This window comes from Sycon ciliatum, chromosome 10 (genome assembly GCF_964019385.1).
Source record: "Sycon ciliatum chromosome 10, ocSycCili1.1, whole genome shotgun sequence".
Classification (NCBI taxonomy): Eukaryota; Metazoa; Porifera; class Calcarea; order Leucosolenida; family Sycettidae; genus Sycon; species Sycon ciliatum.
Window position 1 is genome coordinate 8,280,925 of NC_088652.1, and position 11,768 is coordinate 8,292,692.

Here is an 11,768-nt window from a genome sequence, read left to right on the forward strand (position 1 = left end):
CATGCTGTTTTCTTGATTCTTCACATCTATTTTTTCGTGTCACTTCTACACATAATTGGAGTGATATATTTCTGAACTTCTTTTCCTTATAGTTGTAGTCTTTTAGCTTATTTCCATCATTCTCTGTAGTATTTTGACAAGAAGGGAACGAAAACGTTCAATACTTTGACACATGTCCTAATTGGCTGGTGGTGACTCTTGCGTAGATGCATGCGTAGATAATACATTTTTTGTAATATTTTCTGCCTCCGTCCTACTTTCAAATAATAATAATATTTTAATATTATTAAAAATTCGACGAGGAGACAATAATTTTAATATGGCAATAAGTAGGACGAGCTGAAGCGACATGTGGACTACTTTATTAACAATGTAAGCGATGGAGACGATGCAAGAAACAACCTAAAGGGTAAGGAAAAATACATGTAAGAAGAAAAAGGGCAATGGAAAAAAAAGATGATTCGAACAAGTTTTCGTACAACACTCTTCAGGAATCACCGTTGTACTAAAGAACAAAATGAGAACAAAGGAAATAATATAGCAATCAAGGTAGGGTGACACGATACAATGACAGCACTAGAATATCGAGGTGCGATTTCTCACAAAAGTGTGCAGAAAACAAGGGTATACAAGTAAGAACTAAGCGTGACAAGTGTGTATCAGCAACAAAAAACAAAAACAAAAAAAGTGAGAACGAATGATAATAATAACAATAATAAACAAGAAGGTGACAAAACACATTTAGGCACAAGTGGCAACAACGTTGCCACACTACACAACAGAACATTATTTGAACAATTTTAGGGTAATAACACTATCTTTCTGGACACACAAATTCGGCTTATGAATGCGCTGACAAACAGCTTCCAAAACTTGTAACTGCAAAAGATAACCATGACGAGCACGGCACAAAACAGAAAAACAGGAATCAGAATAAGTACGACAACAGTCAGTACTAGAAACCAAATGATTGTATACTGAAGACTTGTTATTACGAGACGGACGCACACAATCTCGACTCACGCGCACACCATCTTTTTTTTCCATTGCCCTTTTTCTTCTTACATGTATTTTTCCTTACCCTTTAGGTTGTTTCTTGCATCGTCTCCATCGCTTACATTGTTAATAAAGTAGTCCACATGTCGCTTCAGCTCGTCCTGCTTATTGCCATATTAATATTATTAAAATATTATTATTAAAATAATTGGTGTCATGGAAGCTTAGTATTTCAACTTGGTAGGGCTAGGGGACTGTTCCTGTCCCAATCTTGACCACTCACACTAACCTTCCGTAGGATTAGAGCATCGAACACCAAGTTTGGTATGAAGCGCATTTGCCACGTGTTGCGATCCGCACTTTGATCCTTTTAAAAGGTTGGTGGATTTCTTAAAAGGATGCGGAAAGGTCAATCGGTTGAAATCCTTGCACTGATGATTTTCTCTTGTTATCTTTGGCTATGTGTTCAGAATCATGGAGGCAGGATGGCTGTCGGGCCATCTCATCCGGCAAAAATCCAGGAATGACAAGCTGCGAATGCGATCACTTGACCAACTTCGCCCTGCTGTTCGTAAGTGGTGGCTATTGATTGTGCTTCTAGTCTCGAAATAGTCCGTTGGATTAGTTCAGACTGAACGCGGCACGATTGTGTCTTCTGTAGTGTTGGGACTGGATACACAACTCATAAGTGGTCGAGATCGTTTCGGTATCTCTCTGGTTCTCAGCGGGTATAGGCAAGAGAGGGAGCTAAAAAAAATGCAAGTGGCTAAATATAACTCCTCACTAGCTGTATAGCCATCACCTAGTAAAGATGCATATTATAATACTGTTTGCGGGACCCTGTGCCAAGCGGAATCCTGTATTGACCAGACACATATTCATACACTGACGTGCTGTTCTTTGAACTTGCATAAAACGGAGTCCTGTCACGTCAGGGCTGTTTCCGCTGCACTAAGGCCGAAAGTGTCTTCTTAGGGTATGTTTTACTGGGTTTTTCTTCTTTTTTCTACAAAATCCACATATCTCCAGACACTGGGGTGAATAATGGAGTGTGGTGGTGGGGCCCATTGAACTCCACCGACCTGTGCATGTAGGTTGCAACAATTACTGCCAAGCTGCTCCTACTTTGTATTTTATGTGGAATATTTGGCAATGCTGCGGTCAACGTGTTCGGTAGTGTAGCTGTTAGCTCAGTGTAGAAATGATCTGTTTTTGTATAATTATGTGTGCCAGTCGACCTTTCCTCCATCAAGTGTACATGAAACCAAGAGTCTGCAGCTTCTGACTATTTCTCTATGGCCAAATTCCGCGATTACATCATGTTTTGGTGCAGATCTGAGGTGGGAAGTGGTGTAGTGCGTAAAACTGACCTGCAGTGGTGCAGAGAGAGACCGGCTTGAATCCTGCTTGCACGCACAACATCACTAAAATGAAGTAATTGCGGAATTTCGCCGTGACAGCAACCCATCCGAGGTGCACACTCTGGGTTTCGTATACTCTGGCTTTTATGCACTATGTACTATGTACTATGCACTATGCACTATACACTAAACACTATGCACTATGCACTATGCACTATACACTATGCACTATGCACTATGCACTATGCACTATACACTATGCACTATGCACTATGCACTATGCACTATACACTATGCACTATGTACTATACACTATACACTATGCACTATGCACTATGCAATATGCACTATACACTATGCACTATGCACTATGCACTATGCACTATGCACTATACACTATACACTATGCACTATGCACTATGCACTATGCACTATGCACTATGCACTATGCACTATGTACTATACACTATGCACTATGCACTATGCACTATGCACTATGCACTATGCACTATGCACTATGCACTATGCACTATGCACTATGTACTATGCACTATGCTCTATGCACTATGTACACGCAGGTTCGTGATGATGTCATCACATCTGGTGGCCATGGCAACGCAGGCAGAGCCCTGACGATCATTACATTCGTAGGCAGCGCGCTGAGCATCATCTGCCTTCTGGCCACCGTTGTCATTATTCTCTCCTTCAAGTAAGACAGTAAATCAGAGACATGCTGCATGACACTTTGGTCAAATTCGTATCTCCAGGAGCCTTATAAAATGTATGTTACACACACCGCATTTTTGGGAGTATAAGTCGCACTTATAGCACCAGTAATTCACCCCAAAAAAAGTCCGACTTCCACTAACATGGTCAAATAAACGGTGATAAAATAGGGAAGATATCTATATATCAGGACAAAGCTGGGTGCAGCTTGTACTCCGGTGCAGCTTGTACTCCGGTGCAGCTTGTACTCGAGTGCAGCTTGTACTCCGGTGCAGCTTGTACTCCGGTGCAGCTTGTACTCCGGTGCAGCTTGTACTCCGGTGCAGCTTTAGTTTCGCGAGAATGAATTAGTGGTACTGAGTCTCTAAAACTGCTTGTGTTCCAATGAAAGATGGTCTTGGTTTATGACCATAGATTTCTGTAACACCAGTAGACAACACTTGATTTGTGAACCTTACACTGACTGTTTCTGTGCCACCTTGCAGGAAGCTTCGCACCAAGCCGTTCCAGCAGACAGCACTGCAGCTATCGCTGGCACTCATCCTGAATACCGTTCTAGTTCTGCTCGTGATGCAGGGACGAGACGAGAATGCGCTCAGCGCGGAGAAGGGCAGCCTGTGCACGGCACTGGCCGTGCTAATGCACCTCAGCTTGCTCGTGGTGTTCGGCTTGATGGCAGCGGCGGCGGTACACCTGTACCTGATCATTGTGAAGACAAAACATGACCAGCGCACTGTACGCCTAGTCTATGCCCTTGCCTACGGTAAGCCTATCTAAGACTGAGCATTAAAAGATGGGGGAATTCCCGTTGTCACATGACCATGGATTAACTTTCTTCGAGTTATAATAATGACATTGACATGTGACTAGTGGTTAAATGACATGAGTTGAATCAGGCGCGTCGGAAGGTATTTCGGTGTATTATGGTCAGCCATCTGAAGTACAATTTGCTTGTGAGGAAGGGGTGGCTGCGCCGAATATTGTCGAAATTTAGCGCCTAGATCAGTGGTACCTGGAGCAAAAGTGGTACACTCATTACCGTGGTGACCGTACCGTATCCCTGTGAATAATGACAATTACATTGTATGTTTTAAGCGTTCTGGCCTGATACTAGATGGCAGATGGCGTGAGAGATTTACTCGCTGATCGTACATTTGTTTATCAAGAGCCAATACCCCCGAAATATGTAACTCTGCACAGGGAATATGGCACGGCAGTCTGCCCACACTACATAGCCACAGACTAGTAAATAAGCTGGGCCATTGTGTCGTTATTGGTCCAAGCACAACTGAAAATGGCTGCACTATTTGAACTAAGAACTGGCCTACCTCCGTTCTTTTGCTTTCCTTGTTTTCCCCCACAGGTACCCCATTCATCATCGTTGTTTTTCCAGCTGGCATAACAAGACTTGACGCCTACGGTTCGGAAAAGCTGTGAGTGGTGGACTTAGTATTCTGTGTGTGTATGTGTGTGTGTGTTTGTGTGTGCGTGCGTTCATGAGCGTGTGTGCGTGCATGTGTGTGTGCGTGTGTGTGTGTTGGCGTGTGTGTATATGTGCGTGTGTGTGTGTGTGTGAGTCTGTGCATTATGTACATGCGAAATAGCTACACATGCTGTATGATAGATTATAGCGTTCTTTAAAAAATGGACATGTACGCACTTGTACAAGGCAAGGTGTAAGTCATGATTTCTACCTCTCTATGCCTGTGCAGCTGTTGGCTAAAGGATGACAGTACATTTTACACCACCGTCGTAACACCGCTCTGTGGCATGCTGGTGTTTAACTGCATCATGCTGACCAGTATTGCCAAGCACCTGTACCACGTACGCAAGAACCTCGGCGCTCAGAAGCAGGGCCGCGAGATCAACTTAGTTACCGTGGTAATATCCATGTCGGTGGTGATTGGCCTGGCTTGGCTCAGCGGCGTGTTGCTTGTGATCCGTAACACTGTTGCGACGCAGTACATCTTTACTCTGCTCGTGAGCACACAAGGCTGCCTCATGTTCGCCGTCCACACGGCACGATCCCCCGACGTTCGTCAGGAACTGCTCAAGTCGGTTCACTCGTCCACCGCCTCTTCCGCCTTGTCAACAAAGCGTCGCCGCGGGTCCAAGGGGAATGGATCCAGTAGCACGCCTACCTCCTTTGTCCTGGATCACATCCGCAGTTTGTCTCTGTTCAGCCGACGCAGCTCCGCGACACTTTCCCAGCCAACCAGTAGCAGTGTTTGAGAGTACAGTCAGTGTAGTGTGCACTGGTACTGCTCGGAGCCCAGTCCAGTATATCCAGTGCTGGGTCTTACAGGCCATGGGACATCAGTAAGTACTTACATAACTGTTACTGCGTCTGCTTGGCCTCCGACTGCATGTTGGCATACCAGTCAGCTGATCTTGGATATACAGTACATGCACTCCGGCAATAAATTTCATATCTTTGTTGTGCAGAGTTCAGTCAGAGTCAGAGTTCAGGTACATGGCCTCGCGTTCGCACAACTAAATTGCTTAAACTACATTGCCTCCTCTCTCAGAGGGTTTTGTTTATCTTGGATATGATTTTTTTAAATTTTCGTGCGACCTTTTGTCTCAGGCTTCTAGCTGCACTTCTTTTACATGCGCAAGCATACCAACCATCCATGATAATCTTCTTTGCTTCAATACATTTGTGCAAACATCATTTATTTTCTTCACATCGAATTCGAGATGAAAAATATCCATGCCCATGGCGTGCTTTAAAAAACATTATTATAATACTGCACGTGAGGTTTTTCTTTTTGAATGTTGCCTTGTCTTAACCAGCAAGTTTCATTTCTGTCTCGTTTCATGTGTTCTAGCACAGCATTTTGTATGGGTCTGATCAGAGTGTTCCCAATCAAAATTTTTACATTTCATTACTTGTAACTGTTCCTGTCTGGTGTATTTCCGCAGCTAAACATTAATAATAATTAGCGGGCATGTTGATCACAGTAATAATGACAGGAGTCACAGGATCAATGCAAATAGTTACCAGTACTTCAACGTACTTGTATTGCATTGATAGCTGCCCCCCCTGTAATCGGTGACTCAGAGATACGGTGGTTGCCCTCTCTTACAATTCCAAATGGGGATGCGTTCAATTCACACACTGAGAGACCTGGTGTCTATGCTCTACCCTAGTGCAGAGTCGGGTAGCATTTTCTTCGGGTATCGGGTTCCGGTAGCACATGTACCCGATCGGGTAATGTTTCCATGGTAACACCACAATGCACCCCTTCCCTTACACGCTGGTTAGACATGCGGAGTATTAGATGAATTTGTACCCGTGAATCAGGGCGCGAAATAACGGTCGGACATCGGACAATTTCCGACCGTTTACGGTCAGTTCCCGGATGTTTTGTGCACATCCGGACAAAGTGTCCGCTCACTTTTTTGCAAAGTGCAGAAAAGAAAAGGCACATCAATTCTTTGTCTCGTAATCATTAGTTGTCTGGCAAGAGGAAGCCAAGCACCGCTGATCCGGGTGCTCCTCTGGGAAAGAAGCCCAGAGGAGTCAAGACGACCACTTGTGACAAGTGGGTCGCCGAGGATGATAGGGAGCTTTCAACTTCTGTTTGGCTGAGCTATGAGCGCAGTACCTCAGATCGTAGCGTTGTCGAAAATTTGGAGTGTAAGATGTGTTCCCGTCTTGTTAATAAAATTCGCGGCAGCAAGAATTTTTCTGACTCCTTCGTCGTTGGCTCAAGGAACCTGAAAACGTCAGCCTTCAAAGATCATGCTGCTTCTGAAATTCATCGCCATGAGGTGACATTGTTTGGCAAGGAGCAGTCAAGCGGAAACCCAATAGAGTATGCGCCAATCGCTCGAGCCTTGTGCAAACTTGACGACGCAGCAGCAGAAAATTTGCATGTCCGGACATGTCCGGCCATTTTGCAACTGGCAGGACATTGTGTCAGAGCACATTTTAATCCTTAGCGCATGCCCTGCGTGTGAACTGCAATTGATGTAATCTGCGACTTGGGGTTTTCGGGTACTATTCTGTACCTGGCGTCTACCCGACTAGAACGGGTACCTGACTACCCGTATACACCCCTACTCTACTCATCCCATGCAATGATACCCTCCCCCCCTTCAGAAAGCACACACGTATTGGCAGATGAGGAGACATAATGCCCTGATACTGATGCACACAATAATAATAATAATAATGTATTATCATCTTGGGCCACACAATATGCATAGTCAAGTCCATGCATACATGTACATGTGGTAGCAGAATAATCATTGTTGAGCTATACCAGGCATAGCAACTGGCTGTGGAATCACACAGCACCCATCCATACCTCACAAGGGCGGTGACCACCAGGGTCGCATATGAATATGACACAGACAGCACAGACACACACACACATACGCACACACACACACACACACACACACACACATGCACGCATACACAACAACGACATACCACCAGCACCAGCACAAGCAGCGAGGTAGCCAACATGTCACTTACACAGTTCTTTTTAAGCTTTTTTTCACACATACAATTGTTTTCATTTTTTGGTGTTGTGTTCTAATCATTCGCCATGCCACTGTCAATTGTATTCTGTTTGCCCGTAAAAGAGGCCTACTTTCCTTACACGGTTACAGACAGGCACACTGAAGAAGAGCAGCGTACGCTGTATCTAGTATCTAACACCATTGACATGGCGCACAGAGAGTTATCACGTACCTAAGAATTGGATCCAACACCAAGCGAACCATCCACGAACATGAGAAAGCAAGCTCTGGTGAGAGAAACAGAACTGCCTCAGAAAAATATGAATTATCTAAGAATCAGGGAGAAAATGATCATGGCCGATGTGTCGAAAGGACACAAGGCTGAAAAGACTCAAAACAGCGATGAACGCATGAAAACAATAATTATTATTATCTTGGAAGATGGAGGTAATGCAAATACTTAGAAGTCTTAATCCAATCACATTTCTAGGACTCATCTAACAGTTTCACTCAACATTCCAGACAGGATATAGTCACGTTAGCAGATGTATGTGTTATGTTGAGAGTCCAACAAGGCGAAAGAATGCAACTGGATCAGTAATTCTACCAGCCCTCCAGGAAAATAAGCAAGGAAAATATACCTTAGCAAATCCAAGCGCAGGCACTTGTACAGGTAATTCAAAAAGTATGCAGCTCAATCAAGAATTCTTCAAGTATTACAGGAATGCCATCAAGCATATAACCTTGCGGTGGAATCTATTAAAAAAACATTATCGCTAGGTATTCACTTGTTCTGGGCCACTGTGTAATTTGTATCTCTTGAGTTATCTTCTTTCTTTCTTCTTTCTTATACATGTATGTCTACTACTTTTCTTTTGTTGACTTGGCCGTGGTTGGCTATCACCCCTCTCTCATTCAATATTGGTATTGCTTGCCACGAGACGATGATGCAATAATAATAATAATCATAATTACAATAGCGAGAGTTCCCAGATTGCCTAGAGTGCTCAACACCACAAGGATGGAGCATTACCACAAAATCCAGAAGAGAATAGATACAGCCGGCTAGATCATTGTTGTAACGCTGCGTTTCATGCACATAGCAAAGCTAAGGCAATCCTCAGACAACAGTTGTCTGAGGATTGCCTTAGCTTTGCTATGTGCATGAAACGCAGCGTTACAACAATGACCTAGCCGGCTGTCTCTATTCTCTTCTGCCTTTTGTAATAATAATAATAATAATATAATTATACGGGCGAACGAGTAGGGAGGGATGGTGGAAAAGATTAGGATATCTGAAACCTGTGGTGTATTTAGCCGGCACGTTAAGTCCCATTTCCACAGGTATAGATTCCATCCTCGAGGTTTTCTCACTTCCTGATTACCCCCCCCCCCTTCTTTACCAGTACCCTTTTTGCTTGCTTTTACTCAGACTTCTAAATTAACCTCTTCACATTAATATTTTTTATCTTAATATTTTCTTCCTTTTAAAAATTGCACCCTATTCTACACGTATTGTATACGTATATTTATTCTCGGAGACCCCTTTGATTTAGGCTTCAGCCTTTGGGGAATCCCTCAAATAATAATAATAATAATAATAATGAAATTCGGATGTTGCGCCATAAATAAATGTAGAAGAGAAAAGGACATATGGATACAATATATAATAATAATCAAAGGATCAGTCGGGGAAGTGAACTGCCTGAAAAGAGAAAAAAAACGCCAGACCCACCAGGACTCGAACCTGGGACCCTGCTTGTCAAGAGCAATACTCTAACCACTGAGCTATGGGACCAGGCTGAACCTAGAAGGCGCTGACAAGTTTTTCACTCCAAAGGCAGCTCACAACACGTGCCATACATACTGATGGCACTTGGGTCTTTTTCCCTCCCCCAGGGGACCAACCACGGTCAGTTTCTGGAAACTACCAGAGGTGTTGTTGTTGTTGTTGTATACTTTATTTATAGTGGAAATCAAAACAGGCAAAATGCCTAATAACATTGGACCCACTGAAAGTGAAAGAAAGTGATTAAATTTGGAAAGGATTGGGAGAACTTCATATTCAAAGGATCAGTCGGGGAAGTGAACAGCCTGAAAAGAGAAAAAAACGCCAGATCCACCAGGACTCGAACCTGGGACCCTGGTTGTCATGAGCAATGCTCTAACCACTGAGCTATGGGACCAGGCTGAACCTAGAAGGCGCTGACAAGTTTTTCACTCCAAAGGCAGCTCACAACACGTGCCACACATACTGATGGCACTTGGGTCTTTTTCCCTCCCCCAGGAAAAACTTGTCAGAGCCTTCTAGGTTCAGCCTGGTCGCATAGCTCAGTGGTTAGAGCATTGCTCATGACAAGCAGGGTCCCAGGTTCGAGTCCTGGTGGGTCTGGCGTTTTTTTCTCTTTTCAGGCAGTTCACTTCCCCGACTGATCCTTTGAATATGAAGTTCTCCCAATCCTTTTCAAATAATAATAATAATAATAATGTGGAAGAGAAAAAGACATATGGATACGAGTTAAGAGTAACTCTCCATCACTGTAACATGATACTATATACAGTCAGAAAGTGCAATAACTAGGCACAAAACTGACAGAGTACTGAAACATTCGACGTCCTGACACCTAGCTTCAACACATCTCCGTAGCGCTAACCGACAGCCTTCCAACTTGGAAGGTTCAAGGTTATGGAAAGACCAAAGAGGGGAAGGCAAGCGCAACGAAAACGAGCAAAAGCTACAGTCCCAACGGAACAAAGAATGTCGATTGTTACTGGACGATGACGAGACCAGTACGATATTTGACAAAGCGGTCTAACTACAATTCGAAGCAGCAAAGCAGCACACCACCCAACTTGGGTGGGTCATAAATATCAAAGATAAGTAAAGAAAGGGAAGCTTTGTAGCTTTTGCTCGTCTTCGTTGCGCTTGCCTTCCCCTCTTTGGTCTTTCCATAACCTTGAACCTTCCAAGTTGGAAGGCTGTCGGTTAGCGCTACGGAGATGTGTTAAAGTTAGGTGTCAGGACGTCGAATGTCTCAGTACTCTGTCAGTTTTGTGCCTAGTTATTGCACTTTCTGACTGTATATAGTATCATGTTACAGTGATGGAGAGTTACTCTAAACTCGTATCCATATGTCCTTTTCTCTTTTACATTTATTTATGGCTCAACATCCGAGTTTCAAATTGCACACCTGATGAGCCGTCACGAACCATACGGCGAAACGTATGTCGTGTGAAACAACTTGTTTTGTAGTCAACTAGTCCATCACAATGTCATGCATGAGGAGTACTGTAGGAGTTTGGCTTTCGGCTTGTACAATTCGTTTTCGCAAAGCTTCCCTTTCTTTACTTATCTTTGATATTTATGGCCCACCCAAGTTGGGTGGTGTGCTGCTTTGCTGCTTCGAATTGTAGTTAGACCGCTTTGTCAAATATCGTACTGGTCTCGTCATCGTCCAGTAACAATCGACATTCTTTGTTCCGTTGGGACTGTAGCTTTTGCTCGTTTTCGTTGCGCTTGCCTTCCCCTCTTTGGTCTTTCCATAACCTTGAACCTTCCAAGTTGGAAGGCTGTCGGTTAGCGCTACGGAGATGTGTTAAAGTTAGGTGTCAGGACGTCGAATGTCTCAGTACTCTGTCAGTTTTGTGCCTAGTTATTGCACTGTCTGACTGTATATAGTATCATGTTACAGTGATGGAGAGTTACTCTAAACTCGTATCCATATGTCCTTTTCTCTTTTACATTTATTTATGGCTCAACATCCGAGTTTCAAATAATAATAATAATAATAATAATAAAAATAAACACTGCTGAAGCACGATCAGTTGTCTGAAAGAGCACAACAGGGCGAGCAAGATAAGTTTTTTCTTTTCAGCAAAACGGGCTGGTGCCGCCTGTGATTACGCAGCAAAACAAAGCGCAAGACGCCAGTCTTGAACGCAGTACAAAATGATGCAGTGCAGTGTGTGCGCTAGTTCGGATTGTTTCTAACGAGTACTAGCACAGCTAGTGCGATATCCGATTGGAGCTAATATCTGCTATCGCCCGGTATCTGGGGGCTTTGGTTCTATTTCTTGATGGGAAATGGATCAAAGTCAGCTTCCTAATGTTCGGTAACTCTTTTCAAATTCCAAGGAAACTGGAACTGAGCCTGTACGTATTACAAAAAACGTAACCGGGGTTCTCTTCGTCTGGACGAGATCCAGAGC

At 43.7% G+C, this 11,768-nt stretch overlaps 1 protein-coding gene and 1 non-coding gene across 2 annotated transcripts in view; one reads left to right on the plus strand and one right to left on the minus strand.

The window, feature by feature from the left end:
- Positions 1-5,974, plus strand: part of LOC135825781 (adhesion G-protein coupled receptor D1-like) — a 23,311-nt gene extending 17,337 nt beyond the window's left edge. Inside the window, exons 12-16 of the mRNA XM_065338403.1 lie at positions 1,467-1,567; positions 2,936-3,066; positions 3,569-3,846; positions 4,447-4,516; positions 4,796-5,974. Of these exons, the coding sequence (XP_065194475.1) occupies positions 1,467-1,567; positions 2,936-3,066; positions 3,569-3,846; positions 4,447-4,516; positions 4,796-5,315 (1,100 nt within the window). The 3' untranslated portion in view covers positions 5,316-5,974. The remainder of the gene's footprint in view (positions 1-1,466; positions 1,568-2,935; positions 3,067-3,568; positions 3,847-4,446; positions 4,517-4,795) is intronic.
- Positions 5,975-9,285: 3,311 nt separating this feature from the next.
- On the minus strand, positions 9,286-9,357 carry Trnas-uga (transfer RNA serine (anticodon UGA)). The gene has a single exon. It is a non-coding gene; the product is annotated as a tRNA-Ser (tRNA).
- Between the last annotated feature and the right edge of the window lie 2,411 nt (positions 9,358-11,768).